This window comes from Bidens hawaiensis, unplaced genomic scaffold (assembly GCF_021521415.1).
Source record: "Bidens hawaiensis isolate Kalapana, Puna unplaced genomic scaffold, B.hawaiensis_p1.1 tig00012782_1, whole genome shotgun sequence".
In the NCBI taxonomy this organism is placed as follows: domain Eukaryota; kingdom Viridiplantae; phylum Streptophyta; class Magnoliopsida; order Asterales; family Asteraceae; genus Bidens; species Bidens hawaiensis.
The window spans coordinates 703,523-722,064 of record NW_027492059.1 but is presented as its reverse complement, the minus strand read 5'-3'; the positions used below and the strand labels follow the sequence as shown (position 1 = coordinate 722,064).

General features: G+C 32.5%; 1 protein-coding gene across 1 annotated transcript; it reads right to left on the bottom strand.

Annotated features, from left to right (window-relative positions):
• Positions 1 to 13,235: 13,235 nt before the first annotated feature.
• Positions 13,236 to 18,300, bottom strand: LOC143542123 (uncharacterized). Its single transcript, XM_077034792.1, has 11 exons — positions 18,122 to 18,300; positions 15,396 to 17,657; positions 15,170 to 15,296; positions 15,008 to 15,099; positions 14,675 to 14,919; positions 14,508 to 14,594; positions 14,301 to 14,400; positions 14,014 to 14,224; positions 13,813 to 13,936; positions 13,678 to 13,738; positions 13,236 to 13,594 (listed from the first exon to the last, which is right to left on the bottom strand). The coding sequence occupies exons 1-11, from the start codon at positions 18,209 to 18,211 to the stop codon at positions 13,454 to 13,456; spliced, it is 3,540 nt and encodes a 1,179-aa protein (XP_076890907.1). The 5' UTR covers positions 18,212 to 18,300; the 3' UTR covers positions 13,236 to 13,453.
• Between the last annotated feature and the right edge of the window lie 242 nt (positions 18,301 to 18,542).

Below are 18,542 nucleotides of genomic sequence, written 5' to 3'. Positions count from 1 at the left end.
AAAAGCTAAAGAGGTTCCGTGTACGACGCGCTGAACCCTACTCAAAAATTTCACAGCCTCTGGGGCCAGAAAACCAAATGTATCAAAGGCAATTGGGTTTTATATATTGTTTAATTGGTTGTTCATTGTGTCTTTTTAGTTGGGTTTTCAATGCATTGTGTTATAAAAGTCATTGTGTTTTTTCAATTGGTACTCATATTAAATATAACAATAAAAACAAATATGACATCATTGTGTTTTAGTCATTCTGTAATACGTTCATAGTCTTTTGTTCGAAATTGACATGTAGCATTCATTTAATTTGAGCAAAAACAGTATTACCTTATCTGTGTATTCAATCATGTCATTTTGTAATATATAGTTTAAATTGTGTTTTACTTGTTAAGTCATTGTATTATAGATATTCACGATTGTGTTTCATGTTTCAGGTCATTTTATATGTATTCACCATTTGGTTTTACGTTTCTAGTTATTGTTTAATATGGGTTCATCATTTTTGGGACAAATTATTCTACAAAAAGGAACAAAAATAAGAATGATGAGAAGGATTTGTAGCCACACAAAAACCCCTAAAACTTTAATAAAAAAATCATAACTCAAAATTTAATACAAAAACAAAAAATATACACAAAAATATTTTCACCGTCTTTCTCGTTCTCAAATAAACAAAACCCAATTGTGAGTGAAAAAAGTGTCTTTAAGTTTATTTTCGTCATTAATTGTGTCTTTTTTCCTAACATTGTGTTGTTTTTTCTTTATATTATGTTATAGATTTTTCAACATTTTGCTATATTTTGTTCAAAATTATATTATATTTTACGATTTATTATGTCTTTTTCTTATTATAATTATCTTTTTTCATTTTCATCATTGTATCTTTGACCTAGGCATTGTGACTTTTCGTCAAAATATTTTATTTTTTTTATTTTTTATTTTTGCTTTGAACAGAAATGATGACGGTAACATTATACTTAAATTTTCTTATTAATTTTTAAAATTTATTTTTAAGAAGTTTTTACGTGGTCATAAATCCTTCTCACTTCACATTTTTGTCTCCCTGCGCGTTAAACTCTACTCAAAAATTTCACAGCCTCTGGAGCCAGAAAACCAAATGTATCAAAGGCAAATGGTAGAAAGACATGTTGATTATCTAAACAAGCTTTCTCGTGTTTAACAACTTTGCCCGATTCAGCCTTCAACGCAGCCTGACCCACAACAAACCCACGGTCCCTGAGCCCAACAAGAGGAGACACTCCTGTAAGATCCACACAGGCGTGTTTCCCCCCCTGCCCACCCGAACACAAGAATATCAGTTGGTCGTAAAGTAGACCTCCCTTCAAGAGGATCCGTGAGAAAGTTAACAGGGGCCTCCTTTTTAGCAGAAATCCCTGCCCGTTTAAGAACATCACACAGAACATCCCTAACCAGATCATGTCTGTATTTAAAGCCAGGCAATTCTTTGCAATGCACCGCATGGTCACCAAAAGAATCCAAACAGACCTTGCGACAAATTGGGCAAGGTTCATCCGTCGAAAACATAGGGATCATTAACCGGTACTTAAGGATAGCCCGATACTCCTAACTCGACATACGTTGGCCTAAGTATTCAATGGTGATGGCCGTTAGAAAATCCTGAGCCCGAGGAGCCCGAAGCATTCAAACACCGCCTTTTGGCGAGGGGATAAATCAAACTTCATTTCTAAACTCTTGACGATTCCACTAAATAAGACACTCGCCACAACATGTTGGGCTTTAGGGGGGGCGGTGTCCTTATTAGTGAACCCGCTAATATCAAAATCTGGAAGTGAAGTACGTAAATGATCCATCGCACACCCATAATCAGAGTCCAACCCATAAATATCACAACCTCGAAGAATATGGTCTTGCAAACACCACGACTGTGCTCTCAAAGCCACAAAAGCATATGTAGATACATCCTCGGCCGAACAGAGACCCAACCCCCCATAACGGGTCGGAAGTGATGCCAACCTCCATTAGAGATTTCCAAAGAACGGACCTCCACAAACCACGATGTCCTAAAAAACAATAGTTACTATAGTAACTTTTTTAAAAATATATGAAAAAATTATATATACAAATTCCATTAACCTGAAATGAAAATTTTAGAGCTTTCAATCGAAATAAAAATCAGAATTGATTAATGTCAAACTTAAATTGTTAAAGTATTCTCATCTAACCCTCTATTTTATGTGGGGGTCATTTTTATAATTTAAAAATTTACACATAAATCAAAAGAAAGGCATTGTTAATGTAATTTATAGTTAAAAGTTCTTTTATAAAAAAACAATATTTATTCTATAAATCAAAAGAAAGGCATTGTTAATGTAATTTTAGATTTACACATAACAAATGGGATGGGAATGAAATACCCAATCTTGCTACCTGAATGCACTGTGTTGGCTATAATTATTTTTGTTGGCCCATCAGCCAAATTCATATTAGTTCAAAGCCAAGCACATTCGAATCAATTGATAAATTGTATTGTACTTCTCTTCCAGTTTCAGAAAACGATGGAGACCAAGAAAACGACAATAACACACGGTTTTTCATCAGCCTAGCAACGAACCCGGAGTGATACCTTATAAGCATCATTCTTAAAAATACGAGCAGTAATACAACCATACCGCTATGATAAAAAATTGAAATAAATATGAACTTAAAAAAAGAAGGAAATAAGAAATAAAACAATAAAAATTGATAATGAAAAAGGATTAATGAGATGTTCATAAAGAGTTGCGATCATGCTCGCAAATCATTACAGGTCTGTATTGGCTCATCACCGCCTAAACTTCTTCAAAACAAAATTTAATTCATTCGAATAATATGTAAATAAGTATATCTGTTCCAGTGATCTCCGACGATAATCGGATAAGATTTTTATAATCTAAAAACAGCACGATTAATGTTGCTTCAAGGGAACGAGTCAGGCAGAAACAGGATTAATTCATGCCGACCAGATAGCGAAGCCTTTTGAATATTTGAAATTTAAGATCTGAAAACCTATGGTGGACTTTTTATGATACAAGAGCCCAATACAATTTTTGGTCCAAACGAGTAATGACTAATCTAAAAGTTGCTATTTATTTTATTGGCTTTAGAGTAGTAAGAGCTGTTCACGAGCCGACCGAGCGTCCGCTCGAACTCGGCTCGAATTGAAATCAAGCGGCTCGGCTCGGTTCGAATTTAAGTAAACGAGTGAAAAACGTTGCTCGAACTCGGCTCGAATTCAACCGAGCGGCTTGGATCGGCTCGTTTTCACTCAGACACGAATGAAGAATATGTTATAACAAAGCTTTAGGATGGAGAGCAGCTAGTGATTAGCCATTAGCGTGAGATTTCGGGCGTGTGCAGCAGGGTGGACGTAGACAGAGAGGAGTAGAGCTGTGGAGATGGAGGCAATATGCTAATGGAGGCGCATGGAGCGGCGTTGATTGTGGCTGCAGAGTTTATATTGTGAAATTTATTTGTAATTTTGTATATTATAATAACCCTATACTATTATCTTTTGCTTCTTAGATATTTAAAGTACATTACATATTATTTAACATTTCAATATTAATATTCAAGATACATATAAAAATAATTATATCTTTATACAAATATACTTATACGTGTATATGTATATATTATTCTATAACAATTATATGTACATATATATAATGAAACAAACTAAAAATATTCGAGCCGAACCGAACCAAGCGGACCCTTGCTCGTTGCTTGGCTCGTTTACAAACCGAACCGAGCAGAGCGACTCGTTTACATTCGAGCAAAAAAACGAGCGAGCAATTTTCGAGCAATTTCGGAGCGAGCGGCGAGCGAGTTCGAGCGACGAGCGGTTTGGACGGCCCTACTTTAGACTAGGGCTATAACGAACACGAGTAAGATCTTGTTCATGTTTGTTTTTTAAGGAAATAATGTGTTCACAGACACTTACCGAACGAGATTTTATGTTTGTGTTCGTGCATTAAGGAAATGAATGTGTTCGCGAACACATATAATATCGGCAAAGCTTAAAGATTTAGACTGGTGTATTTATCCATATGAATAATGAAAACATGTAAATGAATTGAATAAACACAAACAAAGGCATATTTGTGTTCATTCATTTAACTTCAAACGAACACGACACCGAATCGAACAAATGTTTATGTTCATGTTTGTTTATTAAAAAATGAACATTTGTGTTCGTTTATATTCATTTGTTTAATATCTAAACGAACATAAATGAACATATATGAACAATTGTAAACGAAAACAAATAAACACAAAATAACAAATATAAAACCTTTAAGTTGATGACTCACCCAGATAATATTTAATTATTTTGTATTAATACATAAACAGGCATAAATAAACGAACGTTCATGAACATAAATGAACGAACAAAATATGCGTTCATGTCCGTTCATTTAATTAAATAGGCACAAATTTTTTGTTCATGTTTGATTGTTTATTAAATAAACGAACAGTTCATCAAACATCCGATTCATTTACAGGCCTAATTTAGACTCTTAATATATTTTATATTATATTAAAAAAACCCAAAATAGTTTTTTTTTTCTCTGGAAAAACCTTTTAATATAACTTTGCACTTTGCAGTATTAAAATCCTTAAACACTAGACCTAATTTTGTTATATTAAATTAACAAACTTTTCCAAAATACATATGTTTGTATATGTGATCTATGTGATCTAGACAAGTGTGTACCTTAATAAAACATAATTTTGAGTTGAGTGACTTTCCCTTTTGAGTATGAGTGTGTGTATTTTCTTTCTTTTTTCTTTTTTATTAAATGGTTAGGGACTTTAATATGACTAAATTATGTTGAGAGACTTTCTTATAAAAATGAGAAACTATGTTGTTTTTCTTTTAACAATAGTTTGGTTATACTTGGTATAACTAGGGTATAGCCCGGGTTACACATGAGTGGAAAAACATGTCAACAAACATAAAAAATTTAAACAACAAATTCAAGCAACACAAAATTTCTTCAAACTTTCGGACCAAAACGTTAACCATTTACATTGTCTAGATATTAAAAGTTAAAAGTTACAATAATTTAATATACACCGAACAAATAAAAAAACATCAACAAAAGACATAAGCATGTTCTTTCATATTAAACCACCGTCAACTTCTTCAAACATTCTATCAAAAAAACTCATTTTGCTTCACCACATGAAAATATAATAGAACAATAGCATCCACATTAAATATATTATAATAAATAATACTATTATTAGAATAAATTGTTAAACTTCTTCAAATATTCTACTAAAAAAACTCATATTGAACTTTGATTTTTGGCCAATCTTGCAATAAACTTTTAAATCACTAACATTAATATTTTGTTAAACTTGCAAAACTTAAAAACGTTTTACATAAATGAATTTTCAAATAAAAATGGAAATATTGTTTAAATTTATGTTGACTTTGAAAAGATTAACTTTATCATCAAATCGGTAGCTAAATAAGTGTATATATATATATGTGTGTGTGTGTGTGTGGGTGTGTGTGTGTGTTAAAATGAATATCAAACCCGAGCTAACCCATTAAAAAATATGTATTTAACTTTAAAAAGTTTTGAAATATAATTTGTTGTTATGAAAATGTGAAATCCGTTTTAAACTAATTTATTAACTTCTTAACAAAAATAGTTTGTAAAAACAATCAAGAATTTAATTTGTTCTTATTTGAAATTCAAAATTTTGACCACAAATTAAAATATAATAGGATTAGATAATATTAATTTTTTAAACGTATTATGTATAGAAACTTTCGAAACATAAGTTTGAATATAATAAACCGATTTATTGTAAATAATTATCTCCAAAAATAACATATTGATTATAAAAAATACTATTGTTAGAATAATTATACATTGAATATTATAAATTAAAAAAACAAATTATATTCAAATAATCATGTCCAAAAATAACCGATTGATTATAAAAAAAGTATTATTATAATGTATTATATTCTAATATTTAATATTTCCATGTTTAAGGTTTTTCGAAAATCAATTAATATTTAATAATAATACATTGAGTAATTTAGGAATCAAATAATAACAATAATAAAAACATAAGTTATTTCCTTAATTATCGTTTTTATAGTCAAAGCTTTAAATATAATTTGAATTTCAAATTATAGTAAACAGGTCAACTAATAACGGATTAAGTTAATGTACATTTATGTTTTTAGAAATTCTAGAATAAATTATATTTGGAAGATCAATATTATACTTTAATATGTATTTTAAAGATCAATATTATAATATAGTAAATTTAGTAAATTTATAATTTATTAAATATTTATAAAAATTAGTAAATTTATAATTACTAACATTAATATTTTGTTAAATCACTAACATTAATATTTTGTTAAACTTGCAAAATTTAAAAACGTTTTACATAAATGAATTTTCAAATAACTTTGGAAAGTTTGTTTAAATTTATGTCGACTTTGGAAAGATTAACTTTATTTTAAAATCGGTTGCTAAATAAGTATATATATATATATATATATATGTGTGTGTGTGTGTGTCTGTGTGTGTGTGTGTTAAAAGGAAAATCAAACCCGAGCTGACCCATTAAAAAATATGTATTTAACTCTAAAAAAGTTTTGAAATATAATTTGTTATTATGGAAATGTCAAATCCATTTTAATTTATTGACTACTTAACAAAAATAGTTTGTAAAAGCAATCAAGAATTTAATTTGTTCTTATTTGAAATTCAAAATTTTGACAACAAATTAAAACATAGTAGGATTAGATAATATTAATTTTGTTAAACGTATTATGTATAGAAACTTTTTGAACATAAGTTTGAATATAATAAACCGGTTTATTGTAAATAATTATCTCCAAAAATAACATATTGATTATAAAAATACTATTATTAGAATAATTATAAATTAAATATTATAAATTAAAAATTAAAAAAATAAATTATATTCAAATAATCATGTCCAAAAATAACCGATTGATTATAAAAAAAAGTATTATTAGAATGTATTATATTTTAATATTTAATATTTCCATGTTTAAGGTTTTTCGAAAATAAGTTAATATTTAATAATAATACATTGAGTAATTTAGAAATCAAATAATAACAATAATAAAAACATAATATATTTCCTTAATTATCGTTTTTATAGTCAAAGATTTAAATATAATTTGAATTTCAAGTTGTAGTAAACATGTCAACTAATAACGGATTAAGTTAATGTACATTTATATTTTTAGAAAATTCTAGAATAAGTTATATTTGGAAGATCAATATTATACTTTAAAATGTATTTTAAATATCAATATTATAATATAGTAAATTTAGTAAATATTAAGAAAAAATTAGTAAATTTATAATTAAATTTCTGGGATATTAAAGATTAATATTATATATGAAACAAATAATTTACATACAAATTTATTAAACATTCAAAACAATTGTATTATTAAATCGAAGTTTCAAACTTTTGATAAACTGAATCAAAATTGGCCGAAAAAAATCAAAAATTGGACGGAAATTATGTTTGTTAATATTTAATAAAGAAAACAACAACAAATTGGACGGAAAAAAATCAGAAATTGGACGGAAATTCACTTCTTAATATTTAGTAAACAAAACAACTGGTTTATTATATTCAAACAAAACGATGTGTAACACATGGAGGTAAATCAAATATGAAAAATAAACAATATAAAATTCAATAAACAAAACTCAAAACATACTTGAATGATTTTGGAGAACGAAGTATTGTAGCCAATTCCTACAAAAAGAATACCTTCCTCCCATTTTGAAATCTTCATAGAGTGGCTTCGTTTGGTCAATTGCTTATTAGGATTAGGGAAACAATATAAAAAATCACAACATAATTCTTGAAATTAAAATTCGATTGAGAACATAATATTAGGGTTTTTCGTGAAGGAATTATGAATCAAACCTAAGGATTATCTTGAGATCCTCAACGAAAAGAAATCCGATTGTGAAGAGATGATGTTTATGGTATATCTTGGAGCGACAACAGAAAGATGTGAAGATGAAGTTGAATCTAGTCAGATGGCTTCTTAGGTTCGCGATTGATTTGAACAGATTAATCGTGAAGAAGATTTGATGTTATTTGGAAGTGTTCGTCAAGAAACTAGTAGCAGAGGATGGTGGTTTGATTTTGAGAGGGTTTAAATGTGAATGTTATAATCTAATGAGAAATTAGCAAACGGGTCATAGGGTTATAAACCACAAATCCGGGTTCGTGTTTTTCCTGAATTTTGTAAGATTTGTTATTAAAATAAAAGAGTTTATTATGTGGTAATTGTAAAAATAGTAATTGTCCACATGTCATCTAGGTAGCATCTTATGTGGATGCCCTAGTTAAGTGCCATGTGTACAATTGAATTGATTTAATAGTATTTAAAGATTTGGTGTATTTAAAAAATGAGAAACTATGTTGTTTTTCTTTTAACAATAGTTTGGTTATACTTGGTATAATTGGGTCTTACTTATGCTTTGCATCATTCGGTTTTAGTATCTTCAAATGTGAGATTTAAGTTTAAAAAAAGAAAAGAAAACTAAAACATCAAAACAAAAATAGCAACTTAGAAAGTACTTGACTGAATTAAAGAGTTACATTGTATAACACGTTTTTAATGACAATTTATCAGTTTAGTGAGTAGTTGAAAATGCTTATAAAGTACTTGACTGAATTAAACACGTCAAAAGACAGAAATTGTTCTTAGACCTAAGAGTAAAATGTCATTTCCGTCATTGTGGTTTGACAAATAATGCGAGTCTAGTCCAAAAAGTTTATTTTTTGCATATGGACCCTCCACGTTTCCCAGTTCTTGCCAGTTACGTCAAAATCACTAACCCCGTTAAATTTAATCGTTAAGTCAGGGGTAGACTGTCTTTTCACTTTCTTTATTATAATACTTATTTCAGTGAACTACGGTTTCCGTCCCTGTGGTTTGTTCAAAGCTCCGGTTTTAATCCAATAGTTTCAAGTTTGCTATTTTCGTCCTTGTAGTTTCATTTCACTTGCAATTAAACCCGAATTTATTAACCTCGTTAAGTCTGGTCGTTAAACCATTTGCGTGCCTCTCACGTGATGATCAGTTTTTTTGTTTTTCTCCCCAAATAAACCTCAGTCCTATTTCGCAAGCCCTCTCACGTGAGGGGCTAGGGTGTATTTGGGGAAAAGGGAAAAAAGAAGGAACAAAACTGCCCCTCACGTGAATGGCACACTGATGGGTTTAACGATCAAGCTTAAAGAAATTAGGAAATTCGGGTTTAATTGCAAGTGAAATGAAACCATAGGGAAGAAAATTGCAAATTTGAAACTACTGGACTAAAATCGCGGATTTGGACAAACCACAATGACGAAAACCGCAGTCACTGAAATAAGTATTATAATAAAAAGAGTGAAAAGACATGTCTACCCATGACTTAATGATTAAATTTAGCAAGGTTAGTGATTTGGATGTAATTGGCAAGAATCGGGAAACGTAGAGGGTCCATATGAAAAAAATAAACTTTTTGAACTAAATTCGCATTATTTATCAAACCACAAAGACGAAAATAACACTTTACTCTAGACCTAATGTTGTTATATTAAATTCACATACTTTTCCAAAATACATATTTTGTGAGAATATGTATTTGACCAAAATTAAGTGACATTTTAGCAAAAAAAAATTAAACAATCATATTTCAACCAATTTAAGAGATAAGTGAGATTTATTTTGCTACTATATGTGACATTCGTCAATTTCGTGTCTCGTTTGTATTCGTTTTTGTATTCGTTTATCATGTAAACGGACCCATTTTGTAAACCAAAGCTTATGATATAATCAAAATGATGGATTTTATGTTACAATATTGTTTTACACTTGCTGGGTCTTGAAAACATTCTTTTTGGTCCTTAAAACTCCTTAAAATGACTTAAACCAAACTTTGGGGACTATTATTGCCATTTACCAAAAACTTGTTTGACCATTTCAACCATCACATGCATCTTTACCCTATTTGTATGAACCATACTCTTGCCATTATAAAAGCAAGGCTCCATACACCATTTTGGTTGTTCATCTTCTCCAAAATCTCTCTCAAATCCAAGTATTCATCTTCAACATTTTGTTACTTTGATTTCTTAAGGTCAACTAACTATAGTCTTTCATTTTAACTTGTTCATCTAATATTACTAACACTTGAATATGGTGCTACAACATATATATAATACACACCCCTTGTTTCCTTTATTTGTTACTTCACCGACTCCGGTTGGTTAAGTTTCGAATGTCATAAGCCAAGGCTTCATGAAGGACTTCGTGTTCTTGATATATATTTACACACACATAACTTATTATACATATCACTTATGACTAACTTCTAACCCTTTTTAGTTTGTTCATCTTATTTACAAGTTCCATGGTGTGGGTTTGTATAAGACTAACCTCGGTTTAACCGAAACTAGTCCAAACCGGAAACCGAACTTTTGTTTACTAGTTTTGTTAAAATAGTTGTTTAAACATGTTTATTGCTAGATTTGAGTTTCAAAAATCATTTTTACAAGTTCTTTGATATTAAGCATATGGAATCCATCTATGAACTCGTTGGGAGATGGAAACTGAACTAAACTGAAACTTTTGCTTAAAAGACTTGTAGTTAACTTTTTTGTTGTAAAATTTAAGTTTTCTTCATTTATAAACCAATATACAAGTTCTATGATATTTGGGCATGTAGAAACCATTTATGAACTATTTGTGAGATGGAGACCGAACCAAACCGAACTATACCGACTTTTACTCGCTTAAGACACACAAGTGTGTTTTTAGCTATCAAGACCTGTATATTTCTTTAAAAATAGTTTACAAACTGATTTTAATTATTTTCTTAAGTACTTGGAATTGTTGGATCCAACTTGATCTCATCACATAGTTTGGACCGACAAAACCGAACACTCGCTTAACGTGCGTTGTTAGTTCTAAACAATAGATCTACATACTTGGTTAAGTGTTAGTATATCTTAATGAGTTATCTCATAACAATTAATATGTTGGAAAGTTGACTTTGGGTTTGACCATTTGTCAAGACCCGAATCGACAACCCGAACACTCGTTAAAAACCCGTTTTAGTATCTTTGTCTCAAAGGAACTTGCATTTTAGCATTTTTCCCACCTTATTACTTAACCATTGGTTAAGTAAATATTAAGGTTAGATACTTTAACCCGGTTTCGAGCAAACTTACATTTTTAAAGGATTTTTATTATAAATTCTCAAATAGTTACATTTTAAACCTTGAACTTTAAATGTTTACTTTTTGCAACAATTATTTTATTTAAAGATCTTCAAGACAACCATTCTAAATCCAAGATTTTATTGTCATTTAGGCCTTGCTCGTTAAACTTCATCCATCCGGTTATTCATCTTTTACCGATCAAGTTTTATACTTGAACGTGAGTAACTTCATACCCCGTTTTCTATCTTTTGTTTTGGGGTGACATTTCATACTTATTCAAATCAAATGCTTTATACTTGAGTCTTAAACCACAAACATTGTTGTATACTTTACTTGAATAATTGCTCGATTTGGTGTTCTATGCTTATATGCCTATGTGTTTATCGCTTTCGGTTGGTGGAATCTATAAATCCTAGACTACTTGGCATCCCCTTGTAGCAAGGTGTCGTTAACGTAATGCAATTAACGATATTCTATTAAATCCTAGACTACTTGGCAATCCCTTGTAGCTAGGTGGCGCTAACGTAATTCTATTAGCGATTGTCAATTTATCCAAGTTTATAGCTATTATTTATGGTTTTGTATACTAGTTTTGTGGCTTTTCATACTATATATCTATTGTTCAAACTTATGAATTGCTCACTAACCTTTGTGTTGACAACTTTATTTTATGAAATGTTACAAGTTTGCATCTAGGTTGATTATGGAGTTCGGTGAAGAAAATGACACAAATACCGTTAGGATATTAGCAAAAATGAACAATATTTGATTTGCTATATTTTGCTATATTTTGTTGTATTTGACTTATGAATATTTGGTTATGTGACATTTTCGATGTTGTGAAATGAAATGAGTTTGTTAAATATTGTCGCTTTAAATAGTGTCATGCGCTTATGGGCAATCGTTACACCTCGGCATGTTCCGCCGCCTTTGGTCGGGGTTTGACACTATATGTGATCTAGACAAGTGTGTACCTTAATAAAACATAATTTTGAGTTGAGTGACTTTGCCTTTTGAGTATGAGTGTGTATTTTCTTTCTTTTTTCTTTTTTCTTTTTTCTTTTTTATTAAATGGTTAGGGACTTTCTTATAAAAAATGAGAAACTATGTTGTTTTTTTTATATAATAGTTTGGTTATACTTAGTATAATTGGGTCTTACTTATGGTTTGCATCATTCGGTTTTGGTATCTTCAAATGTGAGATTTAAGTCAACAAAAAAAAACCTAACACTAAGGTAACACTTTTATTTTTATGATCAAAACAAAAATAGCAACTTAGAAAGTACTTGACTGAATTAAAGAGTTACATTGTATTACACGTTTTTAATGACAATTTATCAGTTTAGTGAGTAGTTGAAAATGCTTAGAATTTTCTGTTTCCACGGTTATTCATCAAAAGCAACTATGAGAAACCGAGCAGCAACATCTCATGATGTCGCCCGTCAGTAGGAGCCGAGCATTTAGAACTTACTACCACTTAGTAGCAACCGCGAGCAACGGGAACTGAGCTCAACAGAAACTAAGCTAGCATAAACCCTTAGTAGGAACCCAATTATATGAACTTCCTACTTTCAAGTAGTAACCCGCTTGCCATTAGCGGGAATTTCCCGCTCCATGAGCGTGAAGAACTTTCAAACTGTTGTAACTCGCAACCACCTTCCTGTTGCTACCTAGTAAAATACCCAACGTGAATGAATTCCAAGCAACGTCTAGCGCTTCCACAACACCCTCGCCTGAGTGGACTCTTATGTCTCACTTCGACCTTAGTTCTAGTATTCCCCAAGCATAGGAGAACTGAATTTAAAACCGCTAAATTAGCTTTAAGTAGTTGAAAACCATTTTACTTGAATTTTAATATTAAATAATTATTTTTTGAAAAACAACAGTTTTTAAAAAAACTTGATTTTTCCGGTTCATAACATTTGCAGTTTGCACACTCCTACATCAAGAACACAAGCTTTAAACACAATGCATCATCACCCGCCATACTGAAACCGCAAGCGCCAACATATCCAAACAAAAACCCAAAATTCGGAGCTCTACGGACAAGATGTACATAAATATGAAAGCCAACTCCCGTCTCGATTTAATCTACATATTTCACTACTTACTTTACACCTAATAAACACCTTACCATCTTCATCTCGTTTTCCAAAAAAACCAACAACCTTATATTTACTTTCTTTTTTCATGATCAGCTCTCACAAGAAACAAATTTCCGTCGCTGATAGCGTTTCAGGTGCCCGTTGCTATCATCTTCCTTCGGTTTTGATGCTTCCATGGCACACTCGACGCTTATTTCACTTTGATATTCAACCTGTGACGGTTGGTTCACCTGCAAACAAGAATTTATATATATATTTCGCAATTTAAGATAATAAAAGTAATTGGGAGCGCGTGTAGATTAATTTAAATTACCAAGACTTCAAGAGGCGCTGCTGAGCTGTTGTCGTTGTTGGTCTCGTTAGCTTGACCGACACTAGCACAATCAGAGTGGTTAGAAAAATCATTAATAATAGGAAACTCGTATCATTAATTAGTTTCAGAACATACTTTAAGGAATGTTGATCAACCATCATCTCGTCTACTTTATCAGCTTGAGACGCTTCAGAAACCGCACCGACGTCACCGTCTAAATCTATAACCTTGCTTCCGTTAATATTCTCATGAACATTACCTGCATAAACATACATAATTTTATTCGTTTTGTAGATCCTGGAATTAACTAATATAAATATGTTACGAAAATTCCACCTCTTGATATGCTTGATTCTGCAGACAGCTGAGCGTTACCCAACAGTTTTTGACACATGTGCGTGCCTTGGAAGTCAAGAAACGTGTAGCCAAGATAGTCCAGCTTTTGTGCTTCGGTCATCACAGAGAAACCGAAGGATGAGGTCCAAGTTTGTAGCACACTCGGGACAGCTGGCAAAACCAGTCTCTCCACTCCTAATTCCACAAGTTTCTGAAAAGCCACGAAAATATAAAAGTATAAAAAAAACAAATAAATTCTTCAATAATGATAAAAAACAAGATATTACCTTTTCAAGCACGTTCATAAGCGCATGGCACATGCCACGTCTACGGTATCGAAATCTTGTACCAATAAGCGGGAGTTCCGCAACTTTTTCTCCATAAATCCTTATAACAGTAACAATAAAAATAAAATACAATAAATGTGTCAAATAATTAGATAATAAAAGGAAACATCAATATCAATAAATCTAACTCTATAATTACATTATTACCTTATCGTAGCTGCTGAAACGAGCTCATCATCTTTCTCAAGAAGAATTGTATAAAATCCCTTAAAGTTCAAACGGTTTAGCTCCGACCTGCAATTAGTTTACACGGTTACCATAATTTAACAGTGCTAAATAACTAGAATTTTGGTAATATTAAAACTTAATATTACCATCTGCAGAAAATAACATCTTCAACTATATCTCGTTGGGTCCGAGGCTCCTTAACGGGTTCAAAACACTCGTGCATCACACTAACAGCAATATTCAGCTTGCTATAACTTTCTGTTATTTCATCCATATGTGAGGTGTCATCATTTGCGCCATCGGGTCTTTTATGTTTCAATATTGTCCATACCAAGTCATCCTGACCCACCGGTGTCGGCTTTCCTAAGAGCTTGTTAATGCCCAGATATATCTGCAAACATTTTATGACAGGTGGATCAGATTACTGCCAAAACTGAAGTCTGAAACTTAAAATAGAATTATATTATTATCATATGTACCTCTTCACATCTCATGCTACAGAACCAGTTTACTTGAGAATAACTCTCGGGCTTCAAGACCCCATCTTTTCGTTTTAAACATCCAACATGATCTGCAGAAAATATTGTTCATAAAAATATTGCTAAATATAACAAAGCGTGAAGAAATTTAAATACACATACACTTTCTTTCACACTGTTCACAGTTTAGAATGTTACTATCCGTTTCTTCCTCACAATCACTGCATTTATTTTGGTTACATATCCGACAACAGCACGATGGGCAGAACCAATCACCATCCGGGACCTCCTAAAACAAGTCAAAAATAATAATATCTGTAAACATAAACTCTAAATATCGTATTAAGTTATTAACGATCTTGAAGGATTAAAGGAAAATAAGTGTTACCGTTAATCCCAAGCAATGTGTGTGAAATGAAGACGGGCATTGGTCACATAAAACTAACTCCCCACCATAATGACAAACCGAACATATATAATCATTATCTTTTATTAATTTATGTCGGTTGCCCTTCAATTTATGCGATTCGGCTTTACATATCTTGGCATTTCGGTCACGTTTAAGCTGCAACTGACAGTCGAGTAACGACCTACCGTCTTCCAAAAATATGTTAGCCGAGGGTCGTCTATTATTGCTTCCCGCATGCGACTCAAATTTCGACACGCTAAAAACCGTTTGACAGCAATTACATTTAATCCCGTCACGACTCACCCGACCCTCCTTCATTGCATGCCCATCTTTCCTACACCGATATTGCACTTTTGACCGCGGTATAATAACTGAATTATCTATCAACCAAGATAAAACGGTTCGTGGGGTTTGGTACGTTGGACATATATCCTCACGGGCCCTTTTACTCGACCTCAAAACCCGTGACTTTCTAGAAGAAACTGAGTTTTTAGTTTCGGTTTCTTCGTACATTTTGTTTAACAGAGAATCTTTTCGTTTTGCCACGACTTCAATACTCAAAACACCGTCTTTTTTCTTGATTAAAAGTTTCCCGATCCCATTTTCTTTGCTAGTGTTTTGACCATTTGTTTCACTCGTTTCGGTGTTGATTTCAGAACAGTTTTCCGATATGTAAAATTTGCATGCTGTACGAATCGAGTTAAACCTTTTCCCCTTTGGTGATTGGTACACGATACGTTTACGGCCGTCACCAGAATGATACATTGACCATCCGGAAGCAAAAAGATGTTTCTTGGCCCGTATTTGAAGGTCCCGAACATCAACGTCATTTTGTCTCCATTCACGATGTTCTTCTGATGTCATAGAACAATAGTCAAACACCGCTTGTGGACAGTATTCAGAGTCAACATCCATGTTGACCTGTGGTGGTGGTGGTGGCGGCGGTGGCAGTGGTGGTGGTTGGTATGACTCCAAAGAGGTGCATTCGAATGAAGGAGTGCATAAATCGTTGCATAAGATTTTAAGTGAATAATATTGTTTTCCAGTCGGGTCGGTATACCGGTATCGAATACCGGGCTTCTCTTTTGACCCAAAAAAAGCTCGTTTGAGCTCGATTTTCCAACCAAGGTACAATAAATGTTGTCTGACTTTCGGTGTCAACGCTTGTGGGGGCCTATTATTCTGACTGCTCGTGTAGTACCGTGAGATTGACTCGGGACAACACTCTGGCCCCACCACTAGATCGGGTTCAAACTTATAAAAGTCATGTATTTGAGTCCATTTATAACTTTCATCTGCTTCAGGCGTGATAACAACCGCTTCATTTTTTGAAAAACCCGGTTGAGCCATGTCATCTTCATTAGTGATAACAACCGCTTCATTTTTTGAAAAACCCGGTACACCCATGTCATCATCATCAGTGATTACAACCGCCTCATTATTTGAAAAACCCGGTGGAGCCATGTCATCATCAATATCATCACCATCATCATTATCATCATTAAACTTATGTTCAACAAGTGAAAGATTTGGATCAAAGGGTAGATCACCAAAAGATGAAAAGAAAGACGGTTTGATGTTCACAATCGAATCAAGAAACCGTTTGTTAACATCCAAGACTTCCAGCCGACCAAAAAACTCCACCATTGTCAACTTCAAATTATCTAAAACCACCTCCTTAACGGGCTCTTTCCATATATCCTTAAACTCACACATCCACTCCTTAATTTCTTCCTTAAACTGTTTTTTCATCCTCAATTCATACCAAATTTGTTTAACCGAAACAAGAACGGGCCAGTCAACCTCCAACTCCTCAACAACTTCAAGAAAAACCCAATCTCCACGAAACTTCCATGCACCCGTATCCGCATTCCAATCGCGGGTCAACCGTATATTCTTGACCCGCGCTTTAAGCTCATCACCAATATCAGGAAAGAAAACCGATCTTTCATCCGACATGTCATCATGGTCAAGAACGACACCTTCCCACCATGCATCCTGATGAAACACATCCACACACTGACCATAATGAAGACACTTTAGATTAACATTCACCCGAGGAGGCTTAAGCCTTATCCTGCCACGAAACTTATGAGACAAAACCGGGACCGAGACAACAAGGTTCTCAGAACCATCATCACAGAAAGCACGGTCGTATTTGACCACACGGTTTTGGTTTTTAATATCAATGACAGTCGCACGGTGCCACGAGCCTTCAAACCCGTCTTCAATACTCCTCACCTGATATAATTTTCATAATTACACATTCACACATACAAAAAACTAAACAAAACCAACTAAAAACATATATTCTGATACATACACCCCCCCCCCCCCCAAAAAAAAGTTCTTACCATTTTATACACAAACAATTAAACATATTATCAAATTAACATCTTTAAACTCACAAACCAAAATCAAACACAAAACCCCAAATTTAATCACATTAATTAGCATTCCTTATACCACCCCACCTCCAAATTAATAACCAAATAAGCCACCGATAATACAATGTAGGCATGCAATCAGTCAAACAAGAAAATAACACAAACCCAGCTCAAAACCCCTAAAAAATCAAGCCTTTAACAAAACCCACAAACCAAAAGTCAAGATTTGACCAATCGGTGATCGAAACCCCCAAAAACATACAAAAAAACGATAGAATAATAAAATTGAGGGTAAAATTGAAATGGGTATAACATTACTTCAACTTTCTGGTTGGGAATCGGTGGCGGTCTTTTGCGATTTCTTGATCGGTTGGAAATCGGACCGGCCGGTTCAGTGTCGTCGGCCATTGATGAGGTGCGAGTGAGAATCTTGACCCTGGGTGTTGAATGTGTTTGGTGAAGAAGGGTTTTAGAATTTTAATTAATGATTCTTTAAAACCCAAATATATTTATTTAAATTTTGAGAGAGAGATATTAGGAATTAGCGAAATGTTGTGGCCAAGTAGGTAAGAATTGGTATTTTTTTACATAATAATAAAATAATAATAATGAAAAAGAAAAAGAAAAAGGAAATTGGTAAATGGGTTATTCATCCGTACAACACAGCAACATGCCATGTGTATTTATATTTGTTGCAGTCTGCAGAGTAAGTACCTCATTGTGAAATATTGAAATACTA

Bases quoted from the DNA above. Each gene is read 5' to 3' on its own strand.
- LOC143542123 (XM_077034792.1), bottom strand. From the start codon at position 18,211: ATGGCCGACGACACTGAACCGGCCGGTCCGATTTCCAACCGATCAAGA. The intron at 17,658-18,121 runs GTAATGTTATAC...AAATTATATCAG, and splicing joins TTCCCAACCAGAAAGTTGAA to GTGAGGAGTATTGAAGACGG. The intron at 14,225-14,300 runs GTAATATCTTGT...GTGGCTTTTCAG, and splicing joins TTATGAACGTGCTTGAAAAG to AAACTTGTGGAATTAGGAGT.